Here is a 16,278-nt window from a genome sequence, read left to right on the forward strand (position 1 = left end):
CCCCCGTCCCTCCTCTGCCCGGTCCCTTCCACCCCCGGCACACACACACACGCGCGCACACACACACCCCATTGATCAATATTTGGCTGTCTTGCTGCAACTTGCTGCAGTCTTTTAAAGGAGTAGTAGAGAGAGAGGGAGAGAGAAAGGGAAACTGACAGGAAGGGGTAAGGAGCTACACATGTCACATGTGCTTTCTAAAACGGCCAGGAGCATCTGCAGGCTGGATCTGGTGGAGGATGCTGCGGCAGGTGATACACAGAGGGCTCCAGTCGTTTTTCTACAAGCTGGGCTTATTCGTGAGCAGGCATCCGGTGTTTTTCCTCACTGTGCCCGCAGTCCTGACCATCATCTTCGGCTTCAGCCTGCTCAACCGCTTCCAGCCTGACACTGACCTGGAGAGGCTGGTAGCCCCCAGCCCCAGCCTGGCCAAGATCGAGAGGAGCTTAGCCAGCAGCCTTTTCTCCCTCGATCAATCCAAAAGCCAGCTGTATTCGGACTTGCACACCCCGGGGAGGTATGGCAGGGTGATTCTCCTCTCCAAACCCGGAGGCAATATTTTGCATCAGGCTGATGTGATCCTGCAGATCCACCGAGCCGTGCTGGAAATGAAGGTGAACTACAAAGGCTATAATTATACTTTTTCCCATCTGTGTGTGTTGAGAAATCAGGATAAGAAATGCGTGCTGGATGATATTATTTCAGTGCTAGAGGATCTGAGGCAGGCTGCCCTCTCCAATAAGACAACAGCCAGGGTGCAAGTGAGCTATCCCAACACTAAATTAAAGGTATGCTCTTACTGCATGCTTTTGCCAATTAAAGAGGCAGCACTTCATTTCTTGTCCTAAACAGCAAAGAGAAATATAATCATATCTATCGCTCTATATCTAAATGTGTGTGATCTGGGCTTTCCTCGGGAAGCAGCTGAAACTGGTGCCTTGCTATTGTTCTGTACGAGGAGGGGGGGGGGGACGACACACACGGACGACTGTACGCTAACGCACCAGGAGAAGAAGGGAGTGGAGAACAGCCTCCGGACCGGGAGACCTTGCAATGCCTTGAAGGGTTAATACATGGGGGAAAAGGGACAGGAGGTCGGGGGGGGGGTGGAAAGCCGGGGTTTCACTATCACCTTTTCCAGCCCCGCTGGCGTGAGATAATTTATCTTTAATATGGCCAGAAAAGGCTTTCCTCAAATGCACGGTGAGCTCCTGTATCTCCCTGCCTCTGCGAGTGCCGTAGGAGCAGCAAGAGGTTTGGGCCAGAAGCGATTTCAGGTGTCCTACCTTCTTTTTCTTTACCTGCATGCAAAGAAGGGGAAGGGAGGTGGAATTTTTTCTCTCGGTGTGAAAATAATTAACTCTGCCGCTGATGGAAGGGCTGGAGTTCTGGGACGGATCCCATCAGCCTAGAGGCTTCCAGCAAAGGCGAAACAAGGTAAAAGGTGAAAGAAGTTTCAGTCCTTCCAATTAAAAGAATAAACAATTCAGCACAAATGATCTCAGGAATATTTCCCTGACACACAAGCACCCATCTGCTTTCCCCCTCACCTGGAGCAATCCAGTTCACCAGCGCCAACCTGCTATGAGCAAATAAGGCGCAAAGTTTGCAGGTGGCTGCTGAAAGAAGTTTCTGCGAATTACAGTATATCTGCATGCTCCCCCAGGCACTGCACCAGAGGCAGGATTTATCTAACAGAGTGTAACAAACTCCCTAGCACACCGGTTATTCATGGCTCAGGTCATAGGGAAGACGATACGGTCCTTCTTGTAAACCAGAGAGGCTTTTTGGGGTTACCTGCCCCCTGCTTTCAAAGAGATCCTCAGGGATGAGGGAGGCAGTGCTCTTGCAAGTACTGGCCAGATCTGAAGTTATCATTTGTTTCTTCCAGTTCATTTACAAGGAAAAAAAGTAAAGCCAGTCCCTGCCCCAAAAACTGAAGCAGAGTCGTAGATTGATTTTATTGGTATTTTTGCTTCAGTGAAAGGGCCAGGTGGGACAGTTGGGATTTGGTCCCGTTGCTCTAGATGTTACAGTAATTGCTTTGTGCAGAGTTGAGGCTGTTTGAGTTAAGTGTGTGGAAATGAAAAGGTGTCCTTGCTGCTGCTGGAAAGCCCTGAGTGCAAGGAGTGCTCAGAAACAAGAGTTATTCTGGATTAAATATCCCTGAACAAATTTTATCTTTTAGTTCGCTTTGAAGACAATTCTGCTATTGCAGAATTAAAGTGCTTTCTTTCCATTTTGCTTATTTTTGAAGTCAAGATTAAGTTAGGTCAGTGGAGAACACTGATAATCTGGGCTAACATAATTATAAACCAGCTTTACACAGAAACAGTCATTCTACTCTTTCAATCCAGATTAATTTTCTTGTGTAGAGAAACCTTAACTGAGCTTGGCAAAACTAAGATGGGGTCACTCGCAATGTGTTTTTTTACTAGGAGAGTGCCTACAGCTCCTCCTTTTTTAAAGATAAAAGCAAAGGAAAAAATAACCTGGTCTGGATTAGAGATTTATTGGAATAAGTCATTGGTAGACAGAGAAAGGTTTTCCCAAGGCATAGATGTCTGACTCTGAGCACTGCCGAATACCAGCCCGACACCTCCAATCCTCCGAGTAGTTGTTGTGTATCATCTTCGGGATGAAGGAATAAATGTCCTTAAATTGGACAAAGCAGGCAGCTTTCTACCTGCTTCTCAGTGAAGGGACGTAAAGCCGCCAAAATCTGTGACTGCACTTTAGAGAAAAGCTAACGATTACAACCCATTTCTGCAGACAGGGAGAGTCCCTGGTGTTACAGAGAAAGAGAAACACACTTTGCCACAGTTTTTCTCTTTCTGGTACGGTAAGGACTCTTTTATGGGACCGCGGTCAGCCCCGAACCTGGACTGGCCTTCAGCTATGGCGTGTCCTCAGAGACTCACCTCCTCTGGCCTCTTTGGCTGCAGCTGCTGGGAATAAATTACTACTTTGTATAGATTAATTCATTAGGTGAGCCCCCTCTCTGTCATGTCTGTTGTCCCACCTACCAAGCTACAGGGTTCGGAAGTTGTGGGCAACTATCTCTTGCTCTTCTTCAAGCCATGGCCAAAATATTCATTTAATGTAGGTTCCCAGGCTATTTACTGACCTCTCTCTCTCTGCACCTCTGAGCAAAGGCTGTAGAAACCCAGGCCTGTGTTGCTTGTTTTGGGGTGTCTAGATGTGTTCAACCAGAAATACCTCGGATGCTGCACCCACTAGGGTAGATCAGCGTCTGGATGCTCAGCAAAGGAAACAACCCCTGTGGCTGTAGCTATGAGGTTTTTTATTTCTTCTTACTTGAGTCATGACGTGAAGGAACGGTTGTGGCTAGACCTCATGGGAATGCAAACAAGAGGGTCAAATCTGGCTGCCCTTATTCAGTGTGGACCAGTGTTCATCACACTCACTGGTCCATATCCTTGGGAGCTTTCTCAGCTAAACTCTTCTGCACCATAAAACCCCACCAGGATCTTCTAGGTTTCCTCACTTTCTCAAAGGACACGTTGCTTGGTTAATACTGGTAGATTTTGCTCTGTCTTGTTCTTTTACTAATGGCTCCAGATTGAATAAAATTTTTCTAAGAACAATACAGTGGGTTTACAAACTGTGAAGGTGTCCCAGATGTGTTTAGTCTGTAGCTGACACGGGTCGAGTGTCAACCTGTACTGGTTTGGGAACCACAATGACAATGTCGAGCTGTTCCAACGGCTCTCCTGCTCCATCTAGGAGCTGCAAAAGCATCTTGTAGTTTTTTCTTTCCCTCAAAGCTCTCACTTTGTCCCTCTTCTTGTCTCCTGCTGGAGCCCAAATACGTTCAATTCTCTCAGGTGAGGCTGGCTGAAGGCTGGCTGTGGGTGAGCTGTTGCCAGGTCTTTCACAGGAACTTTGTGGGAGCCATACGAGCAGGTTTCAGCAAACTGCTCTGGTTTTGAAACAGCTGTTATTGGGCTGCAAAATCTAATGAAACTCCTTGGCTTTTCCTAAAAAAATCTGGCTGTGAAGGGTAATGATTGTTTAATCGCTACTTGCTGTAGTGTTGGAAGAGCTTATAGCCTTGAATACATCTATCTTCACTGCCCCTCTGTAAGTTGGGAAGTCTTGGCTCTCCACTCGCCAGAGGAGGAGCAGAGAGATGGCACTTACCTCCAGAGTGCAGACTGCAGTGTGGTTTCAAATGCCTGAGATGCATTTAAAATCCACTCTGTCAACACAGGGGTCATTGCAGGCTAGTTTACTCTTCTGAAAGGCCAGGTGAACGAGGCTGTATGAAAATGCCTGCTCCCATTGCTTTGGGGACACTCTCTAGCCCGTTCACAGTTATTGCTATGCTACGCTGCAGTCTGCAGCCCAGCCAGAAGAGTGACTTGTCCAAGGTCATGCAGATAGACCGTGGCGGAGCAGGAAAACAAAGCTGGATGTATGAAGTCTTGATGAAGACTTTTTAGTTACGTCCTGGAGCAAGATTGCTCATGCTTTCCCCAGCCCAGGACAAAAAAACAATGTTCCTGTGCTTGGGGTCTGGATTGTGGCCTAACCACATAGACTGGGCGAGCCTACACTGAGCACTGACCCTCAGACATCAAACTGTTAAATTGCAAGTTTTAACAAATCCCGGCATCGTTTTTGCCAATTAAGACTTCCAGGATAGTGCCTGGGTATGCCTTGGGAATTAGCATGGGAAAGGGTCCATTCCTGGTTGGTATATCTACTCTATTCTGGGGATAACAGTGTGTATCTGCTTGGATATGTGGTGCCCCTGCCTACGGGCCAGAGTATGGTCTGAGGCACATTTTATTTATTGGTACAGACAGAATTATCGATTACATGGGCATTACTTCTTGTGTACTATCAGATATGAGGAAGGAGATTGGTTTATGACCCTGATTTGCCAATAAGCCCAGCAAATTTGCTGTCCTTATAAAGAAAAAAGAAAAAAAAAAATCACTACAAAGAATAAGAATGATTTCTGAACACAGACCTTACCTGGAGGAAAAAAAAAGCATGAAAGCATTTTTTCAGATATTTCACCTTTACTGTTTCTTTTCATGTTTATTTGCTAGTTTGTCTGAGAAAACATAATAAATTAGAACTTATCTTTCTGACATCAGAAAGAATATGACAACTGCTGGTTAAAAGGAGCCTTTGTAAGCAGATTGGTTGTTGTAATACTGCCTTCAATTAATTATCAGTCATTTATGAACACTAGGCTAAACAGCAGCCAATAAAACAGACATCTCTATTACCACATTTGTGATAAGAACATCAGCTGGATATTGAATCCTTTATTGCTTAAGTAGAAAAGTTACTTGCATTCACTTAGCATCTTGAAACCTGTAATTGCAGACTTGCTGCTGGCCAGATTCTCAAATTTTCTCGTGCTGACAGCTGTACTTTTAAAAAAGCCTTCCTCCGTTTGCATTCATAGAGTCTTTCCCACTGCGCTAAGATTAATTGCTCCTTACATGACCCTGAGGCACCGACCACCTCCATGGGACAGAGAGGATATAAAACCAGAGCCCACCTACATCAGAGTAGGTATCTGCATATCAATAATATCCACAAACTGTTCATTCCTTCAGTAAAGTTGGTTCAAGTATAAGATTACTCTGACTCCAAGGACCAGATGCTTCCTCGGAGGCAATGTGGCTCTGTACCCATTTGTGATACCACCTGTCTCAATCCAAGCCTGTGGCTCAGGATCCTGTGAAGTGCTCTGTGGCTGGCAAAAGTCGCTAAGTCAAAGCAAAATAATAAAACATGAGCAGGGAGAGGATCAGAAGAGGAAGGCTGGAGACTGCAGATAGTTTTCATCTCAGCCTCTCAGATCAAGACAGGATTGGGCAGGCTGAGCTTGGAGTACCTGCTCAGTAGCATGAAAGCAAGCTGATAATGTTTAAAGGCAAATAGCCTCTTCTGTCTCACAGGTTGGGAAAACTTATTTGGGGGGGGGGGAAAAATACTGTCTTGTTCTTCCAACGGTGTTTCCGTACTGTCCGGCAGGACTAGGAAGGGCTCCTCACCCACCTCGCCTGGAGGGGCTGGCAGAGCTGGTGTCTGCAGCGGGTTACCTGTGCCCTTACTGGGAGATGTCCCTGCAGCTGTCAGCTTTTGAGGATAAGATCAGACAGCCTGCCTGCTCCATGTGGGCAAGAAATGAAACCTTTCCATGCATTTTTAGGAAAATTCTCCACTCCTTCCTCTGCTTAGTACATTAGGAACAGCCTCTTTCTTAGCTCTGCTAGACTAGGTGTTAAGACAACCCTCTTGCCTAAAAGGAAGGCCAGACTGTGAGCCCTGACTGCACCAGGGACATGAAACCAGGTTAACCTGTACCAGAACAAGCTGTCCCAACATAAACAAACAGCAGAAAGACAGCAGAAACCTATCAAAGCAAGGATGGGGTTTAGGGTGCTCTTTTTGCATTGCCGTTCTTCAGTTATGAACTTAATTTTCTTTATCAGTCTCTGGGGTAAATTCCACCTTCACCCTACCAGGGCTGTAGACAGCAGGTTCATTGGGTGTGGGGCTCATTCCTTCCCATCAAGCAGCTGAGAGCAGTGGCCATGTCAAAGACTGCAAAGAAAATATTCTCCATTGACCTCTCAGATGACCTTGGTCAGCTGCTTCATGCCTTTCCCTCGCAGCTATTCCACTCTTCAGTTTTGTCAGCACTGGCTGGGAGACATGGCCTTTTATGCAGTGCCAGGCCTTCTGGAGACCTTGCCGTGATGTGAATAATAATAAAGAAGTAATTGGAAGATTGTTTAGGTAGAGAGAAAAGGGAGATGCAATTGCAAGCCCCTTCAGTTAGTAACGGCTGCTCATCACTGTGGATCTGGGATGGATGTCAAACACTTGCCAAAGGTAGACAGTCCAGTAACACTTTGCCACCTTCCTACAATAGTTACTCCTCTGTGGACAGAAAAAAAAAAAAAAATTTCCTTTACTAAATATTCAGTTAACTCTTGGCAGTGTTTCTACACTGACATAACATCTTCTAATCTCAACCATCACTATGCCTTTCCAAAATATCTTTTGAGCCCTTTATTGTAGTGGCTGTGTGAGCTGTTGGAAGGCTCTGAACTTCTCTCTCTGAATTTACAATGGATGGGTATTCTTGCTATCTGTAACAAGAATTAAAACAAATTCAGATATCACCATGCTAGCAAGGCGAGAGAATACAATTGATGTAAATTGTAAAAAAAGAAGATGTGTCATCTTCCCAGCCAGAGAAAGATGCTTTAACAGAGAGGAGAGGAGGGGAGGGGAGATCCTTAAACCAACATTAACTGATTAAATATATGTTCTGTGGTAGAAGTGGGAGGAACTTTGTAAGGAGAAAATTAGATTAATAAATGTCAAAAAAAATTCTTAAATTATTTAATGTCCTTTATGTATATGTGGTTATGCATATTACATACATATCTTTCTTAGTCGGTAAACAATGATGTAGGTAAGGTTGTGCTAGACATTTTGAAAATAGTAATCTAAGAACAAAACCTGTATTAAACCTTTTCAGCCATTAAGAGAGAAAAGAGCCCTATGCGGAGCTCCGCACAGTTATTATTACAGAAGTCACCGTGAAAAAACCTGCTGACTGGTTTTCTGAGAGGAGTGAATTGGGTTATTAAAATAATGATCTTCCATTTCTACAGAAAGCCTTTAATTTATGCAGACCCCACATCCATTGCACACTCCTAGTGCAAACAGTGAGACATGCTGTGCATGGTTGGGACTTGAGCTGAAAAGCAGCTTTAAATACAGATGAAACAAAGTTTTCAACAATATAGGAAAGCAGGTGCTGTGTGTGATGGAAAAGGGAGGGGAAGACAACGGGAGGTAGAAAGGGCAAGCTATAAAGTCTTTTATACCTCTGTTGCTCACTATATTAGTCCTGTTCTTTTCCTACCTACCAAGGTGCAAGATGCTCACGTGGAGAATAGGTAGTAAAGGAAGTTCTTGGTAGCGGGGCTGTGAAGGATCCTACAAAGGGAGAGAGCAGTGACAGAGCTCCTGAACATTGCAGAGATGGTCACATGCAGTGGCACATGTCTGTCCTAGCCCTGGATTCACTGGGTATGAATTAGCTTCACTTTTACACTGGTTAAACCATTTGGGAGCAGGAGCTTTGGGTGAAGTGCTTGGAGATCTTTGATGACACTAGTAAGCGTCATCACTTACTGTGATCACTTGATGACACTAGTAAGTGTCATCTGGTGGCAGTGGGAGGATTTCCAGCTAAAAGGAATTACAGTGGAATAAGTAATTCAAGGGCAAACTGGGAATAATTTATTGGTGGGCAGCTCTGGTACGGCAAAGAGATTTTTCTGCAGCTTTTTCTTCTCCTTAACCTTGCTCACACGTTGGTGGGTAATTCCTGCACGATGCCAGCTCTGCATGCCCAGCAGCGGCTCTGCGAGACGTCAGACAGCCCTCCCACAGCCGTGAGTCGGCCAGATCAGCTTTTCACCCTGGTTCTGCATTCAGGCACCAAACGTGCTCTCCCCCAGTCCACTCTTGCTGGCAAACTGGTTACCGCAGCCAGGGAGCTGCTGTGGGGATCGTAGGTTGTGAGACCAGCATGTCACTACCTGGCTAATACTGCAGAAAGGTTTTGGTCTGATAATGATCTATAACTAAGATGGAAAAAGTCAGTCAGCACCACATGTGTATAATGTTTCCTCAATACATACGATGGCAAATGTTTCAGCATGTCCCAGAATAATTATTTTTTAAAAATACCGATTGCATAAGCCCCGAAGCCTGCTTGTCTGCTCTGAGGGCATATGAGAAGGCAAAGGGCAGTCTTACCTACTGGTCGCATACCTTCTAAGGCAATTCGAACTGCCGAGACTTTAAGTGTAATGCAGCCCACCCACCTAGGGTACGCAATTTGGGATTAAAGATCAAGCTCCTAATGGGCCAGTCCGCCACAATTAATTTCCTTGTGCAGTCAGTGGGAGACCTGGGAATTGCCATTGAATACTTCCACAGGGAAGCCCAAACACCTAACGCATATCCTCTCTCAATATATAGGGAACATAAACATCACCTATAGGACCGGTTCAGTAAGCACCTAAAACTTGTGCCCAAGTTAGGTACCTAAGCAAGACAGAAAATTTGCCCTTGTGTAAGACAGGGTCTCGCTTTTCTTACACCTTGCATAATTGTTTCCACCAGTGTTACACAAGTGTTGTCAGTCTGATGGGGAGGTGTTATTCTTACCACATACATGGTGTATTTTTGCACATGTGTCAACAGCTTCATAAAGGGTGCTACGATTGAGAAGTGGCCATGGAGTGTTTTGCTGCTTCTGTGCTAAATCACTCATTTACCTGTGCTAAATCATGAATTACCTGTGCTGCATGTAGGGCAGGCCCATAAAATTTCAGCTGAATCTTTTTCTATCAGAAGTTACAGTACTCTTGAAATCAAAAGCGTTTGTGAAACAACGCTTACCTTGCCCTTAATTTTGTCTTGGAGGAAGAAAAGAGAAGGGTAGGTTCCCATAGTTTCATTTTGACATGTCCCCAACAAAATGCTTCTATTTTTTTGTGTTGAAATGGTTCTTTCAAAGTATTCTTTCAAAATTCTTTCCAAAATATTTTGCTCTCACATTATACTGCACATTAGAAAATAAAGAAGAAAAAAAAAAGTTACTTTAAAAGGAAATGTTTTCCCATGTTCAAATTTTGGGGAAGGAGAGGTCACTCTGGCTTGAAAATCACAGAGAAATGAAGTCACCCCACCAGCTCTGCCTGGCAGGATCCCTGTGTGGCTGAGGACACAGCCCAGTCCCCGTGGACATGAGTGTATCCCCCAACAGGGTGCTTTGGCTCTTTTAATGACATTTTTCACTGGAGACCAAGGCACTGTATGGATGCGCCAAGTGATCCTGCTTCCAGTTTCCAGAGCAGATTTAGTTTGTAAAACAATTTGCAGTTCGTTAAGAAGAAAGATGCTGTTAGCGGTACTTCATTATGCAACGCAATCTCTTGTTTGACAGGGCCTGTGACTTAAATATAAATCACCCTTTTCCTCACCATTTTCCAGGATGGTTTCTTAGAGTAGATTTTGATTCATTAACTAAATACATTAACAAATTCAGTGCTGAGCAGATGCAACATGGAAATATTAATGTGCATTTTTCTCCTTAAAATCCACACTTCAGTTTGCTCATGTTCTTGATTCTTGTCCTGAGTGAGGTTTTATTCACAGATAAGTATAAAACATCCTCCAATAGAGATTGCACCACATAGACTTTTGGATCCAGATGACAAACCCACTTCTCTTCAGGAGTGGCTGGAAGGTGTGGTAACAAATGCTCTACCAGTGGTGTTTCTTTGTTAACTAACATTAATTTTCCTGTCCATAACTGATTTTCTATCTGCACGTGAAAAACACTGGTCACCCAGTTGATGCACAACAGATTTATCATTGTAAATTGCATAGAAAGTTGGGACACCAGCAAAGAAACATGAACGTTTCTGAATATTTACAAATGCCTCTCCAATCCCTTCCTTCCCCAGGCTTCAAGATCAGCACAAGTATTAGGCTTTAGGCATATACCCCAAAATAAATTTCATAAGCTTGACAAACGTAAGAGCTCCCCTGCTCTCATAAAGTATTTCATGATGTTTCATTTCTGAGAAGAGTTTAATTTTAAAGAAAAGGGTTTTTTTCCACCTAAAAGAATAAAGCTTGTATCCTTACAACTTTTACCATCTTCTTGCCTCTAGTATAAGATTTTGGAGGTGGGAGAAAGAGGAGGACATCCTTGAAGGGAAAAAATGTGTTTTATATAAATGCCAGATACCGTAATTGCATATGTTCAGTGGTCTTTTCATCAGAATATTCACCTCAAAGGGAATTAAGGCAGGTAATTTGTCACTACTTAACAGATCTGAACAACTGTCCTTTAGGAATGATTCTGATACTTTTTTTGTGGAAAACCCAATTACTCTTTGAAGTAGCAAAAATGACAAGGAAAAATAAAGGCAGAATAGGACATTTTTTCACTTCCTTTAAAGTAGCTAAATCAAAGGTGACCAGGATAGAGAATAGCCCAGAACGAAACTCAGAGACTCAAGTGCATCCTGAAATGATAGGACCAGTTTGAACTGGGTCTTTCCTATAGCCTCTTCAATGAGGATACAGTGGGCAGAAAGGACAACATTTCAGATGCTGCTTTGTGAAGGAGCAGTTTGGGGTGTTGAATCATGATTTTGGTGCAGGACCACGTATTCGAGAATTCATATTCTGCTGCAACTCAGATCTTCCTTTCCCTTACACTGATTTTCCTGTCATAAAGGAGTGCTGTGGTGCAGCTGGAGAAATTCAGTCAAAGAGCTGTTGGAGTTTTATGAGGAATCTCATGTCTCTTCCGTGTAACATCAAGAGGTCAAAGACATAAAAGATTTATAAGGTCAGCCTAGCCCATTCCCTGACGTCTGCAGGATTATGAGGAAATCCTAATAAAAAAATTAATTCAGATTGTCTTGGATGGGAAATCAGTCATGTGGGTTGGAAACTGGCTGAAAGATTGTAAATGAAAAATCATGATAAATGATAATGTAACAAGCTTATGGAAGGTGTCTTGCAGGGTATCTGGAGAATTTGTGTTAGGTCTGGTCTCATCTAACATCTCTATTAATTATCACAAAGTGGAATTGAATTGCACAGGAACGAAATTCACAGATAATATTAAACAAGGGGGAGATGACAGCAGCTGCCGAGTCACAGAATTTACACAGGCAGAACTGGAGCAGTTAGAAACCTGAACACAATTTTCCAAAGAGTTTTGGTTGCATTTTGGTCCCCAAAGGGCAATCTAGGGTCCTCCCTTGAAACAGATTCCTGTGAGCTGACTTTTGCAAATGTCAAATTGAAGATGCAATGCTTAAACGATAGGACCAAGGTCAAAGACAAAGCTGATGTTAAAGTTGGGATTTTGCAACCCCCATGGAAAGGGCGCTTAGTTTTACTTCTGACTCTGACACTGCTTTGCAAGTATGGACATTTCACTACTCACTGTTGTCCTTCATCCTTCACCTTCTTGCAGATTAAGTTCTGCGGGACAAAGACAGCTCCGTATGTTGAGTTTGAAGGGTGCTTTGGAGGCTGTAGATGATGTGTTAAATAACCAGTGAAACCTTGATAGATTGTTGCTTTGCCTTGGTCCTTTTGTTATCTTTCTAGAATGAAATCAGTCTTCTTCTGGAGTTTTGTGCTGACTGTGTGGGTTTTTGATGGGCCAGCCTTGAAGTTGTTTTGCCATGTTGTGCATCATCTGATTGTTCCCAGCACTTCAAATTTGAATAGCCTCATACCCCTAAAGTCACAAATTGGCTCCATTTTGTCCCAGTTGAATTTTGTCATTTATTAATTATATTCTGGTTGTGCCAGGGAAAAATTCTCGTAGCAGGCAGTCTTAAAACTCAGTTGAGCAGGACAGTCAAAAAATATTCAGCTGGATCATTTCTACTATTTTTTGTCCAACTTGAGTGTGATTGCAGACCAAGTCTCTAGGAACAGGTTGGTGAGGTTTGTGAAATAGATTATGGAGTCAGGCCATTTCTTCTCCTCTTCTTGACAAATGTCCACAACACCAGGCCATTTGCTGCAGCAGATGGTACCTGGTCTGGTCTGCAGAGTCAGGCTGTGACCCTGCCCTGCCACTGCGGGTCTATGATGTAGCAGTTTGTGGATGCTCATACAGAGAGTCACGATGGGAAAACCCATCCCAAAGATGGGATATATTTCTTCTAATTTGAGCCCTTTTATGTTTGGCATATAATCTAAACAGGGCCCAGTGTGCAATCAGAGGGAAGAAAGGTGAACCTCCAGAAGCAATGCATTTCACTTTTTCTAAACAGCTACATTAGACGGGGATGAATTCACCCTTCAGAAACATCACGGACCAGAGAAAGAACGTTCAGATTATGCATTTACCTTTCAGCTGGTTAAAATTAGGTGAGCTGAATCCCACCATACTTTCATTTCAAATCACAAAAAAAAAAAAAATTTCCATCAAATTTTCATAAGCATGGGAATATGCTAAACTTTAAGATCTTTATAGCAAAGACTTACGTCAGGTGAAATGTTTCTGAATGACCTAGGGTATAATCTCCATCTGCACTGACATGAGAAAAAACTTCCCAGAATAATTTCATGGGGAAAATTAAGGCTTCTTCTGAAGCCCATTGCAGCTTTGTCTCACACTAAATCTCTGATAGGGTTTTGAAAAACTCTTTTTGGAAATGATTATTAGATGGTTGCAAAAGAACTAAAATAAATTAATCTGAAAAAGAAATTAACTTCCACTGAAGGAACTGGAATTAAATGCCATCCTCCTGCAAAATAGATTGCCAGATATTGGCAGTTTATTGCAGCAGGGGGGACTGAGATTCTGCAGTACTCTGTACTCAGAAGACAAATGCTGAGGTTCTATCATCTGAAAGTGCTTTACCATCTGATTACTCTTTGGCTTACTTTATCAGAATTTTTCCCTAAATATTTATTTGTTTGAAATCCAAAGGTGGGTAGATACCACAAGGTTCCACCATCTGCAGCACTTTTGATTTAAAATTAAAAGTCCAATCCTTCCTGTTCTGCCAGAAGCAAAACCTTTCCAAATAGGTTATACCAATATAAATTGAAAAATCACTTTGCACTCCAGGGGACTTTGAAAAGCCTTTTTTTTTTAAAAACACATATTACATTAAAGTAACCGTAAAATATCTATTTTGGGAAAAAAAAATCGATGTTTTGCAGGGAAACGTCTCAGATAAGGTGAAAAGGTGGTGGTTGTTGTTGCTATTATTTACAATGAGTATACTACATTTCTTCAGAAGTAATACAGTAACAAATATTCATCTTACTTGGTATCTTGAACTCATTCTTAACAATAACATTACATTAACATATAAATCTAGGAACACATATAACCTAACTTTAAGCATTTAATGAAGGTACTTAATTAGGGTTTGGGACATTGTAAGTTTTAGGAGAACTAAAAATCCTAAGAATGAGATTCAGTCCATTTAAGATCAAAATTGCCCTCCGGAGATGCCCCGTTTTTCTCTTCTCCTTGAGCAGGCAGCCTGGTAGTCCTGGCATTTCTAACCTGGCAGGTTTGGTTAGGCAGTCTGACTCAGGGCCTCAGAGTCTAAATTCTGACTTTTCATGTTTTGAGTCCTGTTCTGGCTGACGAGGCACATCCAAATCAGAAACTCTGCTTGAAGTTAATAGCTGCTGTGTACTCGCACGAAAGGACAAGTACTCAGCTGTGAAATACAGCCACCTTGAGGATGAAGCTATTCAGGTGTTGCATAGCTGACACCACCACCGGACTACAGGGTTTGAGCACAGGAATTAAAGAAAACCTGAGCCAGCTGGCAGCAAGGAGGGAATTAAACCTTTTTTTTCTTTTTCTTTTTTCCTTCCCATTGAGTTTGCATAAACCTGGATTAGTTCTCCAGTCCAGTTCACCACATGCCACATGAACTGCTGCTCCCAAGCTTGGCAGGGAGGAGGTGCGGGATCAGGAAGGAGAGGGAAGGGACCCCTCCATTGGCAGCATCGCCAGTTCATACTGTGAAATACAGTGACTAAGGAAGCTTCAGCATCAGATGGGAAGATCTCTGGAGCATGGGTGGCTTCTCCAGCTGTGCGTTTGCACAGCACCTTGCACAGCAAGGTGCTGGGCCATGCCAGAACCTCACTAGTAACCAGTGATTGTGGTCTGAACTGAGACCTCAGCATCTGCTGTACCTCATGTGGGTCCTCCCAGGCCTCAGCAGCGCAAAGGCTGCATCAAGATGAATTGCTCCTAGCACGTGCAGCTTGATCAGCGGCAGTTGTTAGCAACTCCTGCAATCTCTAGATGTAGAATTTGGGCCGATTTAAAATTTTCAGGTTGTCGCACGCTGTTGTTTAACACTTGTTTATCATTGCAAATGTGCCCTGTACTGTCTGAGACAGCATGAGACACCCTCTCCCACAGAGTATGGCTGAAAAAAATAAAGAAAAGCTGGCCCTCATGTCAGCAAACTTCCAGCTGGAGAGCTCCCCAGTGATGGGAGGCAATGAGAAGCCCAAAGTCAAGATGATGCCATGAGCTTTACTTTTTTGACTGGAATAAGAATTAAAGAAAACGTGTTGGAGAATCACACATGACAGCGCCTTCATCTCTATGGGCTACTAAGAACATAAGATTTTATCATGAAGGGCAAGTGTTACAAGGTGATCTTGAGACAGATTTTACAAATATAAAAACCACCTGATGATGTTCATATGTGGGGGTGAAAACTCTCTTTGAACATGCTGAATTCAAAAGTACCTTGGGTGGGAGTCAGCTATCTCACATGCAGATCCAGAACCCTAGCTTCAGTTATATTTTAATGTTTAAATACAGGCCTACTTAAATGCTTTATTTCCACTCCCCCTTTTTAGATTCTGGTCCAATATTAGGAAGAGAAAAAAAGGAAAAACATCTGAAACCAGACATTTTTTTGGCTGTCTCCAGCTAACAAATGGCCAAACTCATTAAAAACCAGTGTGTGCTGGAGGGAAGGGGGGGATGCTTCAGGGTAGAGAAATTGCTTCACAATGCCAAATTTGAGATTAAAAACAAAAGAGGGAAAACTGATTAATTTTCTCTTAAAAAGGAGGAATTTTCAGCTGGACATGTTAAGTGTTCTTAACTGTATCTGCTTTGTGCAATGCCTTGTTATATCTTACTGAGCACCGCGAGAGTAGAAGCTCCCCATAGGACTTGGGTAGGAGCACAGCAGCGCTTTACATTTGAAGGCTAGGCTTAGTTAAGCCTGCAAGCTGCTTAGCTGGAATTTAACCTCAAAACCACGCTAGCCCCAAAATCTTGCCACATCACACTTGGCTCTGTCTGATTCTCAGTTATTTCTTTTCTTCTTGCCTTTGATAAAATATTATCGCAGCATTTCAGTACTTTGGCTGCTGGTCCCCAGAGAAACCAGGAAGAGCAGAGACAAGAGAAAATTAAAGACATGTTTGCCAACATAAAACATAATTTAAAAAGAAAAAAGCACCCTTTTCTGTGCCATTATTGAAACTTCAGATTGTAAGAGCTTAAATGATTCCTTTGGATCTGCTTTACTCTTCACTTTTTATTCTCTGCTGTTTATTTTTTAACATTTCCTTTAGATGGAGTAATAAAACCAGGCAAATCCAATTCCTTTTGCTTCCTGGCAGGTTTTCTTCCTATTTTTGTGAGTATTG

The 16,278-nt window shown here is 43.0% G+C and overlaps 1 protein-coding gene across 2 annotated transcripts in view; it reads left to right on the forward strand.

Annotated features, from left to right (window-relative positions):
* Nucleotides 1-23: 23 nt before the first annotated feature.
* Nucleotides 24-16,278, forward strand: part of PTCHD4 (patched domain containing 4) — an 89,419-nt gene continuing 73,164 nt past the window's right edge. The window contains exon 1 of one of the 2 annotated variants that reach the window (XM_009319664.1): nucleotides 24-614. In XM_009319664.1, coding sequence (XP_009317939.1) covers nucleotides 189-614 — 426 coding nt within the window. In that variant the 5' untranslated portion in view covers nucleotides 24-188. Of the gene's footprint in view, nucleotides 789-16,278 lie in introns of both variants that reach the window. The other variant, XM_009319662.1, reaches the window with a different exon arrangement.

The sequence above is a fragment of the Pygoscelis adeliae genome, unplaced genomic scaffold, assembly GCF_000699105.1.
Source record: "Pygoscelis adeliae isolate BGI_AS28 unplaced genomic scaffold, ASM69910v1 Scaffold121, whole genome shotgun sequence".
In the NCBI taxonomy this organism is placed as follows: Eukaryota; Metazoa; Chordata; class Aves; order Sphenisciformes; family Spheniscidae; genus Pygoscelis; species Pygoscelis adeliae.